We start from the raw sequence: 15,723 nt of genomic DNA, 5'->3' as shown, positions 1-15,723 counted from the left end.
GCTCATTTGGTTGAGCAAGGAACTCTTGGTTTCAGCTGAGGTCGCTCTGTCCAGTGGTGAGGCTGAGTCCAGGCTCCTCGGTCAGCACGGAGTCCGCTTGAGATTCTCTCTCCCTCTCCCTCCCCCTCGTACTTACCTACCCCCCTCAATTAATTAATTAATTAATTAATTAAGTAATTTCATTTAAAAAAGTTAACATCCCTCGCTATCAGAATCCTGGCTACTCTCGGAACTTAACTACTCAGTACACAAACAAACCTTTAAAAGAAGAAACAGATGTTGCCAGAGAAGAAAGTATCCCCCGCAGTCTGGGAGTCCGCGGCTTTGCGCAACTCTTCGCTCCCGCCGCCGCGGGGGCCCAGCGCTACCCCCGCCCCCCGCCCCCGCGCGCCCCTGGGCCGCCTCACCCCTGCCGGGGACCGAGCCCGAGACGCCGCGGCACCTGCCCCTCGCGGGTGCCCGACCCCGCCCGAGGCACTCCCCCGCCGGGCCCTGGCCAGGGCCCCCCTGAGCAGGACTGGGGGCCAGGCGGGGCAGAGGTCCTCGCCGGAGACCGCGGAAGGGGGCGCTCCCTGCGCAGACCCGGGCAGCCGCAGGTGGCCCCCAGCCCTGGTCTCCCCCCCACCCCCGTGGCCCTCAAAGGCTCCTCCGAGGGGCCCCGCCCCATCCCCATCCCCACTCCACCCCCGCTCCGCCCCCACGAGGAGAGGGCGCTGAGACGTACCCGGCGGCCGGCGCGCGCGGGTCCCCGGGGGCCGCACGGATGCAGCGGGCCGGCTCCCACCCTTGGCGGCCGCGGCGGCCCCCCGAGGGCGCACGAGGTCGGGCGGCCGGGCTGCGGGGCTCCGTGCGGGGCGGCGCTGGGGGGTCGGGAGGCGGCGGGCGGGCTGCTCTGGGTGTGGGTCGGCCAGGAGCCAGCCCGGGCGGAGCCGGAGCCGGAGCCGGGAGCGGCCGCGTGAAGGCCGAGGCGCGCACAGCTATGGGCCGGGGGTCTCCGAGAGCTCGAGGGTCGCGGGCGCGGCTGTTGCTGCTGCTGTTCCTGAGGCTGCCTTTGCCGGTGCGGGGGGCCCAGGCGTTTCAAGGTGAGTGCGAGGCGCCCCGCGGAGCAGGCGGGGTCGCTGTCAGGGGATGGAGGGCCCGAACCACCCCCACTCCCCCATCGCCCCCCACCCCACGGGGACTGGGAGGCCGGAGAGGGTCTCTGTAGGACTTGCCCAGGGACTCTCAGCTGTACTTGGGCTGGCCTTGGGGCCCAGACTGACACTGCGCAGCTGCCCCAGTGGCAATGGCAAAGCCATGGGGGTGGGGGGGAGTGGGAGGGCCGCCTCCGAGCAGCTGCCGGAGTCCCCAAACCCCTCTGCCAGGATTCTGTGCTCTGACCAGCCCCAGACCCCATCCATCAGTGTGGGCTTTCCTGTACCTCCATCCCTAAGATCCAGCCCATTGGTTCCCTGGAGTCTCTCTGCTTTGCCCTCAGACTAGGGGACCAGCTGTGGCCTCTACCCTCATGCACACACTCACCCTCAGCCCTCAGCCCTCATCCAGTATCCCAGGGCCTTGGGACAGTGTGTGTGTGTGTGTGTGTGTGTGTGTGTGTGTGTGCTGTTGTTGTTGATATTGTTGCCTTGTTTGGAAGGATAGAGAAGAAAAAAAAAAAAAAAGGAAAGATAGAGAAGGGCGCTTCAGACAGAAGGGGCCCTGGGATAACCTCCACAACCCTGTGAGTAGGAGGACTGACCGAGTCCTCAGTCCTGTACAGGAAGTGCCTATGGAGGGACTGGGCGGACAGCTGGGAGGAGGCAGGAATGCCCCAGGTGGGCTGGGCAGCCTGGGGGCTCTGGGTTCCAGAGCACTGCTGGGGTTACCCAGTAGGGAGACCTGTTCTGTTCTGGGCCTTACTGGAGAGGGTGAGATGACAGCCCTCATGCCTTTGGGGATGGCTGCCCTCTCCTCCTCAGCCTGGGGTCAGGAGAAGTGACATGACCCCTGGGAGGAGTGGAGAGGGGCTCTGTGCTCCCCAACACCACAGTGGCTCCCCTGGTTTCCCTAACCCTCATCATCACAGCTCCAACTCTGTCTCCTTCTCCCTCCTCAGGGGTGCCATGAAGAGAACCCCAACCCTCATACACACAGGCACACCCTCCCCTCCCTACCTGGGAGGCCTAGGGCCAGCAAGAGGTAGTTCTCCACACCCAGTTAAGTCCTCTCTGGACTGGTTGCCCCCCCCCCCACTTCCCTCTCCTCTCAGATTTACTCAAATCCCTCCCCCACTGTGGCAACTTGCTCATCCAAACAGGGAGGGCTTCCTGGAGGAAGAGGACTCCTAGAGCGGCTGCTATTCTGGGTCTTTGTTGATGGGGTTTGGGGGAGAAGATGGGGGTAGAGAAAGGAGCTGGGGTAGCCTGACAGGAGCTGGGCCACTTCCGAAGTCAGCCATCTCAGCCTAGGGTCAGGGCTGGGTGGGTGCTGGGGAGCTGTCAGTCCTGGGAGCTGGGCTTGCTTCCCTTGGGATTGTGTCAGAGGGCAGGGAGGGCTGCCTACAGGCTCTGGGCTGCCTGGGGCCTGCCTCCTGTAGGGCGGGTGTGGCGAGAGCTGCTGGACCCACTGTGGGATGGGAGACTGGGAGCATTCCAGGGGAGCATTCCAGAGCCTTCTGAGTAATGCTTGGCTCTGGTACTCCTCCAGAGCCCCCCTAAGCATACCCGGCCTGGGAGCACACAGGCTCTGTCCCCCAGGCCTCTCTCCACCTTGAAGAACCCTGGGAAGGGGCTGCTGACCTAGGGTGCCTGGAAGTCCTGCTTCCAGCATGAAGCCCCCAAGGGGAGCTCTGGGCAAGGTGGGCCTCCTCAGACATCTGGCTGTTGTTTTTCTCATTTGGCGAGAAGACACAGGCGTCCTCTCTACACAGATCGCTCACCCCAAAGGCATCTGCTATCCAGACTAAAAATACCCAAGGCTGCCTTTCCTCTTCTTTCCCTTCTGCGCTAGGGGCCTTGAGTTCTTCTTTGCGACCTCTGACCCCCAAGCCTCCCCCAGGTCCGTAGGGTTCCCACTTTCCCTAGCTAAGCTATCCTTCCCAGGCTCACCTCTCTCCCGTCACCTCCCTGGTGGCTGCTCAGTTCCAGAGCACTGGGTGCCCCATAGGTGGCCACCCTTCTCCAGGCTACACCTTTGAATATTGGAGTCACCCATCCCACCTGGCTGGTGTCTTGCAACCTCTTCCCTCCTTCATCCCCACTCCCCTGTGTTCCTCAACTTTTACTCTGTCCTTTCCCTAGGAAACAACCCTGGAGAGCCAGTCACCCTGCATTGGATCCTGGATGGACAAATCCGAAGCAAGGTCACCTGGGAGGAGCCAGTCAGTGCCAGGTTCCCCTTCCCTCTGCAGGGGCCCAGAGTCTCCCAGCCCCTTGGCCCCTCCTCCAAACTTCAGCATGGCAGTTTGGCTGGGGTCCTTTAGGCCCCTTTTCCGGAGGGCTGGCAGGTGGGGGTGGGGGGATCTCTCAATCACATGAGCTTGCACACATGGAAGTCATTTTCAGGCTTCTTCCCTCACATCCCTCTGCTCCCTCCATCCCAGAATTATCCAGGCCACCCCCACCCTGCCAGGCAGAGGTGGGGCCAGAATTTGTGGGGCCTGAAACTTTTCAGGGACCTCTTAAGAAAACCCCCAAATATCTCCTTTTTGCAAAGTTTAGCAGAACATGTTACCCTGTGGATATTTGGTGCCCTCCAGGAAAACTTCAGCCTCCCTGGCTCATGCAGAATCCACTTCCAGACAGGGGGCACTGGTCCCTCTCCTAGTGCCCCCAGGTGCCCCTGATTTCTCTTTTCCAGGATGCTCTGACTCAGCTTCCTGCCAACACCCACCCATCATGCACTTCCGGAATAACCATGTCCCCAGCTGTATGCGTCACACACCTGTGCTACAAACCAGGAGGCCCATTTCACAGAGGGGCAAACTGAAGCTCAGAGAGGTTGCAGAAAGGGCCCAAGGTCACACAGCCTGAGACTGGGACCCCAGAAGCCCATTTAGGTCTGAAAGACTTCTAATCATTGACCAATGTCCCCCAAATCTAGAGAGCCATCTTCATCCTGAATATTCAGGCTAGAGGACAACCCACTGTCCAAGCCAGCAGGGAGGAAGGCAGGAGAGCACCATGGAGAAGGCTAGAAGGCCCCCAGTGGCCCAGCAGTTTTTAACCTGGAACCCTTACTGCATCCCCCAGACCCTCAGGGGCCCCCATTCAAGTAGTCAAGCATGGTGCTGGCTCCAGCTCCAAGTGGGTTGTCCTGGACATCACCAGCAGAGGGGAAGGCTGGGCGCACAGGCTGTGGTCACACTGACTGTAGACCTCCTTTCCAGGCCAGCCTGGGCTGTGATGAGGAAGCACATCCCAGAGGGCCTTGCTTTTTCGCCTGCCTCCAGGAAGCCTGCCAAGATGAGGACAGCAGAGTTGAGACAGGGAGTCCTGTCCAAGAGGCAGGAAATACCCACACTTCACGTTAGGGATGGGGTGCAGAGTGAGCAGCAGGGTCACCAAAAGGGCAGGAAGCAAGGACAGCAGGGCTGCAGAAGGAGAGAAAGAGGGGAGCCTGGGCTGGGTTTGAAGTAGGAGGAGGCTTTCCATCTGGGGCTGCTGTTTGTGCTTGGTGCAAACCTTTCTCCAAGTAAGTGGTGTTCTGGCCACCTGAGCTCATGCTTGAGGCCTTAGTGGTGGTGAGGGGGTGTCTCTTGGCTGGGGTGGGGAGCTGTCTGCTCCTTACCTGCAGAGAAAAGGCCCCCCCAAAGAATCTGAGCCCCTTGGCCTGGGGCCCCGCCCAATGCATGGTGGGATAGAAGGGAAGGGCCAGTGTTCTGGAGACACACAGCTCTCCAGCACGCTCCTGGGCCAGCTCCAACTCTGGGCCTCCAGCCAGGCAGAGTGGACAAGGCGGGGCAGATGGGGCATTCCCATAGGGTGGGAGAGGCAGAGAGGCTAGCGCGGGAGGAGAGGCTGGTGGGTTGGCCCCGTCTAGCTGAGATGTTTTCCTCTTGGTCTGGAAAGGGGGATTAATGTTTATTTCACGGGCTCAGGGAGGCAGGTGTGGGGCAGGTCTGCAGGAGGCCAGGGAAATTTTCAGTTTGCCAGAATTGTAGGAGGAGGGAGTAAAGTCTGAATTCTACGGGGAGTGGGAGCAGTAAGATGCAGAAACAAGACATTGTAAGGACCGAGCCCGCCGACCCAACCTCCCTCAGCCATCATCTTCAGAACCCCTCCCCACTTGGAGGAAGCTTTCTGGCTGTGAAACAGGAGGGTGTGCCAGAGGAAGGGCCCAGGAACCTTGAGTAAGGCAGGGAAACTTTCTGGGACCCCTTGTCTCATCTCTTTGGGGACGCAGTGTTCACCCAGCAGGCCACTGTCAGATGGCTGTCGTCAGAACCAAAACCGTCCTGAGTCTGGGACTGTATTTGTCTGCATGTTCTCTCCCCCACACCTGCCCATACGCTCCGTGGCAGGTGGGGAGCCTGCTGCTCCTAGCCTCCTGTGCTCTCCCTCACCTGCCAACTCCACATCCCACCTGGCCCCTCAGCCCTGCTCTCCTTCTTGCCCAGGTCTCGAAGCTAGACACAGGGCTGGTGGCTGTGGAGGCTAAAGGGCAGGAGCTCCTTCTGGAGCTGGAGAAGAACCAGTGAGTACCAGGTCAGGGAGGAGGCTGGGAGCCAAGTACAGCCTCTGCCTGTGGAGTGGATGGGAATCAGTGCTGGGGGCAGGGACTGAGGGAAACATGTGAGCGAGGCTGGAGGGGGCCAGGGCCTTAGAGGCAGAGGCAGAGGTGACAGGAAGGGTCATACGAACACATGACCGGCTCCCTCAAGGCTGAAGTAGGCTGCTGTGGGGCACACCCCTCATTCCAGCCCCAGGAGCACCTTGTTAGCTTCCTGCCAGAAATGAGTGAGCATCACTCAGTGGGTGCTCACAGGGTGTGCTGAGTGAACGAACAGATAATCCAAGATGGATTCCAAAGATGGGTAAGTGCTCTGGGCTGAAGGATAGCAGGGACAAAGGTGCCGTGGCTACCAAATCAAGACACATTCAGAAGGCAGCGATTTGTCTGGCTTGCCTGGAGGGTCTCCGTCTGCAGGGAAGGTAGCAGCCGGAAACAAGTTTGGGAGTCCCTGTAGGGCCAGATCACAGAGACCATTTTAAGGTTGAGTGTCCAGGGTGGTGCAAAGCTAAAGATTCTGAGCTGGTGAATGAGCAAGCAAAGTAGGGCTGGGTGGGGTGGGTGTCCAAGATGGAGCATGGGGTCTGAAAACTATCCAGATGGAATTACCAATTGCTATTATTCATTGAGTGCTTGCTTCATTGAAGGCACTTGTTCCAAGCACTCTACACATGTTGACTTCTCCCCCATGGAGCCAGATGTACCAGGAACAGACTCTAGTTCCACCACATCTAATCATAGTTCCTCTGGGGTTCAACGTCCCCACACATGAAAGGGGGTGACCACATCATCCACTCTTCCAACTGAGTGTGTGTGGGGATAGGGGAGCCAAGCTGGAGAAGGTGGAGGAAAGACTAGGAGGTAGAAAAGCAGGCATCAAAGGTCTCTGAAGTGGTCTGGCAGTAAAGATGTCAAGGCAAGATAGAGATCGAGGATTTTCTTTACAGAAGAGAAATTGACTCATGGTTGATTCACCTTGGTGGGAAGGGAGAGATGGAGAAGGAAGGTAGAATCATTACTGGAGTGGGGGCTGAAGAAAGTGGGGATGGGGCAGGTGGGCAGGCAGGAGCAGCTGTGGGCAGGTGGGGATTCTCTGGAAGAGTGGGATGAGCATCACTGAAGGATAGGTGGGGAGATATATGGAGTCTAAGGGCCAGAGAAGGCCTGAAGGATCTTGGAGGGAAGAAAAAAGAAGAGAGAGGGTTGATCAGATGCCTGCCAAGGCTGAGCATAAGGTAGGGCCACTTGGGGAGGTGGAGGTCATTGCACTTCCCTGGCTCCCACCTCCTCATTGGTGGGATGCACTTCCCTGGCTCCCACCTCCTCATTGGTGTCTCCTGAATCCTCCCTCCTGCCCCTCCCTAGACCTGTAGACCCAGCCACCTATCACATGCCCCACAAGGATCGGCAGCTCTTTCCCCATTCCTGCTCCTCTGGGGTGCTTCCCACACTCCCACTTCCCACAGCTCCGCCATTGCCAAGGCTCCTTCTTGCCCTCCACCTTTTTCCCTCTGGCCCAGGGTTTTTCTGACCTGGGCAACACACAGTGGCTCTTGTCCCTTCCCTAGGATACATTTGGGTGCTTCTGCAGTGCCCTGTGCCTCACTCACTGAGCAATTCAATCAGCATTCAGGGAGGAGGGCTGGAGGACATCCTGGAAGAATTAGGTGGGCAGAATTAGGTGACTCTTGCAACACCCCCTCCCAGCAGGCTGCTGGCCCCAGGATACACAGAAACCCACTATAATCCAGATGGGCAGCCGGTGGTGCTGGTCCCCAACCACACGGTGAGATACCTTCATGGGCTCTGAGGACAGGGTAAGGGGTGCTGGGGAGTGAACTTCCTGAAGACCTTTCTACCATCCCTTTCCCATTCTCCTCCTGTTCTTAAGGAGAGGCAGGAGCCAGCCCCCCACCATGCCCTCTCTCTGGCCCCTCCCAGTTCAGCCCTGGCTGAGCTTTGGGGCTGGGTCCCTTGCTCTCCAGGACCACTGCCACTACCATGGGCACGTGAGGGGCTTCCCTGACTCCTGGGTAGTCTTCAGCACCTGCTCTGGGATGAGGTGAGAAGTTCTGGGGGAGGGGGCTGGACCTGGGGCTGGAGAGACAGTCCCCTCACACCCTCCTCTGCACTCCTCTGCACCCCAGAGGCCTGATTACACTGGGCTGCAATGCCAGTTATTATGTGCATCCACGGTCAGCTGGAGACTCTGAGGACTTCATCACTCACAAGATGTTCCGGACCCAGCAGCTGCTTAGCTGGAAAAGGGCCTGTGGCCACAGGGATGCCAGGAACCAAGGGGACATGGCCAGCCTTTCTCGTGCCATTCAGATCAAGGTCAGGGGCACAGATAGGGGGTGGGAATGGGAATGCAGTATCCATAGCCCCCCAAATTGGAAGAGAGAGGAATACACAGTCCCCGTTCAGGGCCTCTGATCCTGATATTTTTATTTGGAGGCTGAAGAAACACATTCTAGCAATTTTTAAAGTTAGCTTTGTGCTTCCTGGGAATTGGGGTTAGTGGTCAGGACTCAAGCCCAGCAGCCTGCCACTGAGGGTCACTTGCCTCTCCCCAGGAGAGGCGGGAGGTCCGCAAGAGCCCGAAGTTCCTGGAGTTGTACATAGTGGCTGACCACACACTGGTGAGCCAGCGGCCCCAGGGGGTTGGCGGTGGGATGGGGCTAGTGCAGCCTGTCACACCCTCTTATGTCTGTCTGCCTTTCCAGTTCTTAACCCAGCACCGGAACTTGAACCACACCAAACAGCGCCTCCTGGAGGTGGCCAACTATGTGGACCAGGTTGGGGTGGGCAGGAAGAGAGCCCTAATGGGGGTGACTCTGACATGGGCTGGCAAGTCCTAGCGGGATGTGGGAGGCCTGGACATGAGGACAGGGGTCGGAGCAGAGAAGAGAGGGCACTGCCACAGAGGCGCACGGGCACGGTGGCACGTCTTGTCCTCCCCCATGTCCCGTCCACAGATTCTCAGGACTCTGGACATTCAGGTGGCACTGACCGGCCTGGAAGTGTGGACGGAGCAGGACCAGAGCCGCGTCTCGCCGGACGCGAACGCCACGCTCTGGGCCTTCCTGCAGTGGCGCCGGGGGCTGTGGGCACGGCGGCCGCACGACTCCGCGCAGTTGCTCACGTGGGTGCCTCCGAGCCCACGCGGGTCCCCCGCCTGGCTGCCCAGAGTCCTGGCCCGCCGGGTCACGCTGCATCCCGTCTGCAGGGGCCGCGCCTTCCAGGGCGCCACCGTGGGCCTGGCGCCCATCGAGGGCATGTGTCGCGCCGAGAGCTCAGGAGGCGTGAGCACGGTGAGCTCCAGCCCGGACAGGACAGGAGGGGGTGAGGCGGCCCCGCGGCCCCGCAGTGACCATCCCCACTCCCTCCCAGGACCACTCAGAGCTCCCCATTGGCGCAGCAGCCACCATGGCCCACGAGATAGGTCACAGCCTTGGCCTCAGCCACGACCCTGACGGCTGCTGCGTGGAGGCGGCGGCTGAGCAAGGCGGCTGCGTGATGGCTGCGGCCACCGGGTACCCAGGACGCCGCGGCGGTCGGGGGAGGGGGTGGGGGAGGCTCGCTGGCCCCGGGGGCCTTCCTCGGGGGCCTGTCTTTGGGAGAAACGCTCATCCCTCCATTTCGTCTTCCCCAAGACGAGGATAGGATCATATCCCCCTCGAGAGTTCTTCATGATGCTTAAAAGGAGGAAACTCAGAAAAAGTGGATTCCCAAAAGTACAGGGGTTACTTTCAGAACATTCTAGCGAGGATTCTCCAACCCCGGGAGTCACCGCTCCCAGGTCGCGATTCGCCCTCCTGGGCAGCCTGGTCCTGGCGTCACAGCCTCCCGCCGCCCGCTCGCAGTGGGACTTTGCGCAGGTCACTTGCCCTCTTGGGGCCCTGCCTCGAGGGGATCCGGGCCGCCTGTCGCTTAGGCGGTGTCCGCGCACCCAGGGGCTGGGTGGCCAAGCACAGCGGGTAGTGGTGGGAGGGGGCGGGGGCGGGCGCCGGGCCGGGGTCGAGGTGGCGGTCCCCGCGCGCCCGACGCCCTTCCCCTCCCGTAGGCACCCGTTCCCGCGCGTCTTCAGCGCCTGCAGCCGACGCCAGCTGCGCGCCTTCTTCCGCAAGGGGGGCGGTGCGTGCCTTGCCAACGCGCCCGACTCCAGGCTCCTAGTGCCTCGGGCGCGCTGCGGGAACGGCCTCGTGGAGGAGGGCGAGGAGTGTGACTGCGGCGCCAGCCAGGTCGGGTCCGCGCTCGCGGTCCCCGGGGCCCGAGGGTGGCGCCCCGCCCGCCCCCTCCCCCTCTCCCCGAGGTGTGGGGCGCGGCGTCCTCACCTGGTCCCGCAACCCCTTTTCGGCTCCAGGAATGCCAGGACGCCTGCTGCCTCGCGCACAACTGCTCGCTGCGCGCGGGGGCCCAGTGCACCCACGGGGACTGCTGCGCGCGCTGCCTGGTGAGGGCGTGGGAGGCTGCGGTGAGGTTAGGGGGCGCTGGCGAGCAGGCCTGTCGGCCTTGGCTGAGGGGCGCGCTCGGGTTCCCCGGCGAGCGCGGGCTCTGCTCCGCCCCGGGGGCGTCGGCCTCCCGCCTGGCCCTCCGGCTTCTGAACCGCGCCACCGCTACCGGGGTGGATCTCTCACTGTCCGTTGCCTCTGTGCCTCGGCCACCCTCCCTCCACCCGGTCACCTGCATAGCTGAAGCCGGCTGGCGTGCCGTGCCGCCGAGCTGTGGGCGACTGTGACCTCCCAGAGTTCTGCACCGGCGCCTCCCCCTACTGCCCCCCGGACATTTACCTATTGGACGGCTCGCCCTGTGCCAGCGGCCGGGGCTACTGCTGGGACGGCGCGTGTCCTACACTCGAGGAGCAGTGCCAGCAGCTCTGGGGGCCTGGTGAGACTCCCGGGAACACCCGCACCATCCTGGGATCTGCGCTGTTTTCTACTCTAGAGAAGAGGGGCGGGGGCGGGGACTGAAGCCAGCGCGGTGTCGCCCGTGCTTCCTCAGGCTCCAGCCCAGCCCCAGAGGTCTGTTTCCAGATCGTGAACTCGGCGGGAGACGCCCACGGGAACTGCGGCCAGGACGGCAAGGGCGGCTTCGTACCTTGTGCGCAGAGGTGGGGAGTGGAGGGGAGGGAGAGGAAGCTGGGTAGGTTAGGGCAAAGATACTTCCCAATGTTTGATCACCCTGCACTCTCCTCCCCAGGGATGCGCAGTGCGGGAAGCTGCAGTGCCTGGGAGGGGAGCAGCACCCACTCCCACCACACACGGTGCCCGTGGACTCCTCTGTTGGGCTAGGCAGGGAGGAGGTGACCTGTAGGGGAGTGTTCTTGCTGCCCGGTGTCCAGCTGGACCTGCTGGACTTGGGCCTGGTAGAGCCAGGCACCCCATGTGGACCTAGAATGGTGAGCCCTGCACATCAGGCCCTCTCTAATGCTTGAGACCTTCAGGCCTAAACGTCACTCCCCCTCACTGCCCAGTGCACACACTGCCCATAGGTGTGCCAGAACAGGCGCTGCCAAAACACTACCTTCTTGGAGCTGGAGCAATGCCTGACAACCTGCCATGGTCATGGGGTGAGTGGCCAGAAAAGTGATTGGGGGGGTGGCCTTGAGGTTCCTCATCCCACGGGATCCTCCTTCTCCTTCCCTGTAGGTTTGCAACAGTAACAGGAACTGCCACTGTGCTCCGGGCTGGGCTCCACCCTCCTGTGACCAACCAGGATTTGGTGGCAGTGTGGACAGTGGTCCTATGCAGCCTGAAAGTATGTCCATGGGGGACAAGTGGGGAGGGACTGGGGTGGTGTACCTGCTAAGGACTCAGCCTTACCCCATTGTCTGCAGACCACAAGACCTTCCTGCTGGCGGTGATCCTTAGCTTCCTGCTGCCTCTACTCCCCGGGGCTGGCCTGGCCTGGTGCTGCTGCCGGCAGCCCAGATCCGGTCTCCAGCAATGCCTCTGGGGCTTGAGGAGGGATCCCTCCTGTAGCAGGTATGCTCTGAGCCCACTCCTGTGGTTCCTGCTCTGCAGAGCTCTGCTGGGCCTGGGGGGGCTGGGGTGGGGTCCTCAGCCTTGTGCCCAGCTGCACAGAGATGGGTAGAGGCAGTGGAAAGGAGCCTTGAGCAGGCTACCGTGGCCTCCCAGTGGATCTGATGGTGCAGATCCCCGTGGGGCCTTCAACCCCTCCCCTTGACTGTGGTTCAGCCCCTCTTGTCCGCCTCTTCTTTTTCTCCTGCCAGGGGGCTGCCTCACCCTAGACTGCCATTGACCTACCAGTTCATCGTGCACTTCTCGCTCCACTGTGCCCTTCAAGACTTTCCTAGTCTCTCATGACTCTTTAGTCCTTTCCTACTTCCTCTGCCTAAATCTCTTCTGTACACCTTTCAAGTCCCTAAATGCCCAGCACCTCCTTCCACTCCGTACAGCTGCTTAGGGATCGCTGGCTGCCCTTGTGCCCAGGGCCTGCCCCTTATCCAGTTCTCCATGAGCCGGCAGGAGGGTCACATAATACCTAAGCATGGCTGCTCTACGCCTGCCCCTTCACTGGGGTGTTGGGCAAGGGAGGCATCCTATGGCACAGCTGACACAGCCTGGCCTTAGGGGTTCTCCGGACAAGCTGCGGGAAAGGACAGGGTTTGGGCTGGAGATTGGGCAGAGGGCATCCCAGAGAGGGGCATGTCACCAGCCGGGTCCCAGGTTCCAAGAGGGCTTTGACATGATGAGCAGTGATTGCAGGCGTGTGGGGGAGGAACAGGGTAGTCAGAATCTACTGTGTCAGCATAAGGGGTCCTAAGAGGCTGGGCAGGGTGGGGGGCAACTGCACACCATCACTACGGCAGAGTGTCTCGAGGACAGTAGAGACTGTTTCAAGAAATAGCAAGGGAAGTGGTGAGGCACTGGGACGAGGGCAGCTAAGTATGGCTGGGAGTCATCCAGGGCAGCAGGGGCCCCCAGTGGCAAGGGGCACAGGTACAGCTGCTACTGGGGAGGAGGTCCACCCATCTTTGGAACCTGAGTGATGCCACTCTCTGGGGGGTGTCAAGATGCTGGGGTGATGAGAGAGCTTGAGAGAAATGTCAGGGCCAGAGAGAAGTGCCTGTGGCTCTGGGAGGGCAGGAGTCAGAACTGGAGCCTGGAACCCAGGGGTCTCTCTCCCAGGAGGGAGTAGGAAGGGAACTGAAGGGAGTGACATGGAAGGGTAGAGGCTCATCAATGGCAGAACTCGGGCCGGTACGCCTGCTCAGGACCGCTGTTCCAATCTCCTGTCCTCTTGCCCTGCTGCTCAGGCCCAAAGATGGCCCAAACAGGGACCGCCCCCCCAGCAGCATTCACCCCATGGAGCTGGGCCCAGCAGCCACTGGAGAGCCCCAGCCTCTGGGTGAGTGAGGCACAGGGTGAGATGGGGAGGGAAGTGAAGGATGGGCTCTTGCCTTCTACCTCCTTCCAGATGGGCCCCCCTCCTTTTCATTCAGCACCCAGGTAACTTGAGGCCCCTGGCCCCACCCTGCCCCACCCTGCCCCAGGGACTCCTGCCCATGGTCACAATATTTGTCCCCCACCCATTGCTTCAGACCTGGAGAACTTTGCCAGAGCCCAGGAGCCACCTTGAGAAGCCTCTGCCCTGCTGCTCTGCCTGCAACCGCAAGGTAGGTGGGGCCCTCCCCACCTCACCCACCCACCTCTGTGATGGATGTCCTCTTGTCTTATCTCCCATCCCCTACTCTGAGGTTTCTGAGCTTGGGTTATTATGCAAATGAGATATGACCTGTGGAAAAGCTGTTGTCACAGAGACCAGATGCTGGAAGCCCCCAGGGTGGGAGAGAGAAAAGTTGTATCTCTTCCTGGGTCACTGGTCCTCACTGAGGGAAGAAAGAGGGTCCCAGGTCTCAGGGTGACCCCTCCTCTTCATTTTCAGCAGGTCAGGTCCAGAAGCCAAGATCCTGTCTCTGGTGAGAGGAAGCTTCTGAGATGAGGATGCTTATAGCCAGTCGCCTACTGACAGCCTATCCAGGGACTTGGTCTCCCAGGGGCAGAGTCAGAGAGTCAGACCTCCAGCACTCTTGCAGCCTGCAAATTTCTGCCCTGCGTTGAGCTTACCCTATCTACTCCAGGACCCCAGAGCCTTAGCAGAAGGTGCCAATGCTATCCCCATTCCTTAGGACTAGGGGATCCAGCCCAAGAATCTATCAGTCCCAGGAACAAAGGTCATGTAGTCACTGACCTCCTATCACCAGGGGAGGCTAGGTCATACTGGGCATCAGGAGAGGCCTCTGTCCAGGGAGGCTGGGTGTCTCTGCTACATGTGCTTTATATAGACCCAGCTCTGTAGAGGCCAGGGACTATTGGACCAGAAGCCTGGGCTCTGGGGGCCCTACATTTCAGACTCAGTCCACTTCCCTGGAGCCTGGCCTCTGCAAAAAAAAAAAAAAAAAAAAAAATCAAAATCCTTGGGACCCCCCTCCCTCCCCTTTCCTGCTTTGGTTTGTCCCTTGGACACTTCTTCAACATCACCCCTGTTCTTGGTCCTCCACTGGAGACTTTAGAGGAGTGTTGGGTCTGCTGTAGCCCCCTCACTCTGGACACTACTCAGCCTCTCCTCCCTTTCTTGGGAGGGGGCAGAAGGAGCTGCTTTAAAAAGGACACCAAAATAGAAGCTTCTGTGAGTCTTTTCTCTATACAGATTCAACCCCATGGGGTTCCCTGAAAGTCCCAGGGGTGGTAGTTGGTGGGTGGAGCCTCAGATGGCAGCCAGGCCCCCTGATGTACCTGGGCATAGGATGGTGTTACTTAGCTTGAATGATCCCTTTGCTCCATGTCTAATGCCTCCCTTGGAGATTCTCAGAAGCCACTCATTCTCTCCCGTGCTTCATGAAAGAAGTGCTGGGTGACCTTCTCTATTGGTCAGCTGTTGCTATATAACAAAACCACTCCCAAAACATAGTAGCTTAAAACAACTAATTCTGTGAATTAGCAAATTAGGTTTAACTCAACACGTGGTTCAGTTGGGCTCATATGTTTGCAATCAGCTGCCGGTTGGTTGGGCAGTTCTGCTTCTGGGTTTGGCCAGCTGTTGGGTAGACTGATAAGGATGAATGGGCTATGCAGTCATTTTTCCAACAGACTAGCCCAGACTAGGGTTTGAGAGAGGGGGACCAGGATTAGGGTAAGGTAAGTGATGCACTTAGCTTGAGCACACACACAAAAAAGGCAATCAAGATGAGAGATATTTTAATGTAAAAAATTTTTTTTTTTTTTTTTTTTTTTAAGCAGGCTCCATGCACCGGGAGCCTGATGTGGGATTCGATCCTGGGTCTCCAGGATCGTGCCCTGGGCCAAAGGCAGGCGCCAAACCGCTGCGCCACCCAGGGATCCCTAATGTAAAATTTTTAAAAGCAAAATTAATGCCAAAATCAATGATGAACAAAACATCAGAATTTTAACTGAAGACCAGATCAGTGATTGTGTCATGCCAAGCCACAATGGAACCTGAAGCAGAAGGAGAAATTCATAAGAGTGATCCTGTCTCACCCCAATCCCAGCCCTGCCAAAAAGTCAGTGGAAGCTTGCAAGACCTCTGGAAGATTCTACAACTGGCACATTTTACTTCCATAATACCCTATTGGCACAAGCAAGTCACAGGGCCAGCTCAAGCTCTAGGGACTGGGAGAGAAACTCTCTTGATGGGAAGAGCAGCAGAATCATGTTTCAGAGAGCCTGAACACTTGGGGGAATTTTTACAACCCACCATTCCTGCCACTGGCTGCAGAAAAGAGGCAGCTCCAGGCTTGGGCTGGCTTCCACTCCATCAGCCCCAGAGATTGAATGAGACAGTTTTCTAAAACTGCCTCTTATTCTTTTTATTTTTTAAAGATTTTATTTATTTATTCATGAGAGACAGAGAGAGAGAGAGGCAGAGACACAGGCAGAGGGAGAAGCAGGCTCCATGCAGGGAGCCCGATGTGGGACTAGGTCCTGGGTCTCTAGGATCACGCCCTGGACTGAAGGTGGCGCTAAACTG

General features: G+C 59.3%; 1 protein-coding gene across 9 annotated transcripts; it reads left to right on the top strand.

The window, feature by feature from the left end:
* The first annotated feature begins 682 nt into the window (after positions 1-682).
* On the top strand, positions 683-14,355 carry ADAM33 (ADAM metallopeptidase domain 33). 9 transcript variants are annotated; one of them, XM_072736263.1, is made up of 22 exons: positions 683-1,082; positions 3,279-3,358; positions 5,597-5,673; positions 7,417-7,495; positions 7,695-7,771; positions 7,857-8,046; positions 8,286-8,351; positions 8,436-8,507; positions 8,688-8,854; positions 8,939-9,023; positions 9,103-9,245; positions 9,776-9,953; positions 10,076-10,165; positions 10,404-10,599; positions 10,714-10,822; positions 10,912-11,110; positions 11,204-11,281; positions 11,361-11,469; positions 11,549-11,696; positions 12,992-13,083; positions 13,277-13,351; positions 13,624-14,355. In XM_072736263.1, exons 1-21 carry the CDS (start codon positions 764-766, stop codon positions 13,312-13,314), a joined length of 2,592 nt encoding a protein of 863 aa, XP_072592364.1. In that variant the 5' UTR covers positions 683-763; the 3' UTR covers positions 13,315-13,351; positions 13,624-14,355. The 9 variants fall into 9 exon arrangements, with proteins under 9 accessions (XP_072592364.1, XP_025868149.2, XP_072592370.1 ...); XM_026012364.2 differs by having other exon boundaries at positions 13,621-14,355; XM_072736269.1 differs by lacking the exon at positions 5,597-5,673 and having other exon boundaries at positions 922-1,082; positions 13,621-14,355.
* The last annotated feature ends 1,368 nt before the right edge of the window (positions 14,356-15,723 follow it).

Source organism: Vulpes vulpes, chromosome 14 (genome assembly GCF_048418805.1).
Source record: "Vulpes vulpes isolate BD-2025 chromosome 14, VulVul3, whole genome shotgun sequence".
In the NCBI taxonomy this organism is placed as follows: Eukaryota; Metazoa; Chordata; class Mammalia; order Carnivora; family Canidae; genus Vulpes; species Vulpes vulpes.
This window is presented reverse-complemented; position numbering and strand designations above follow the sequence as displayed.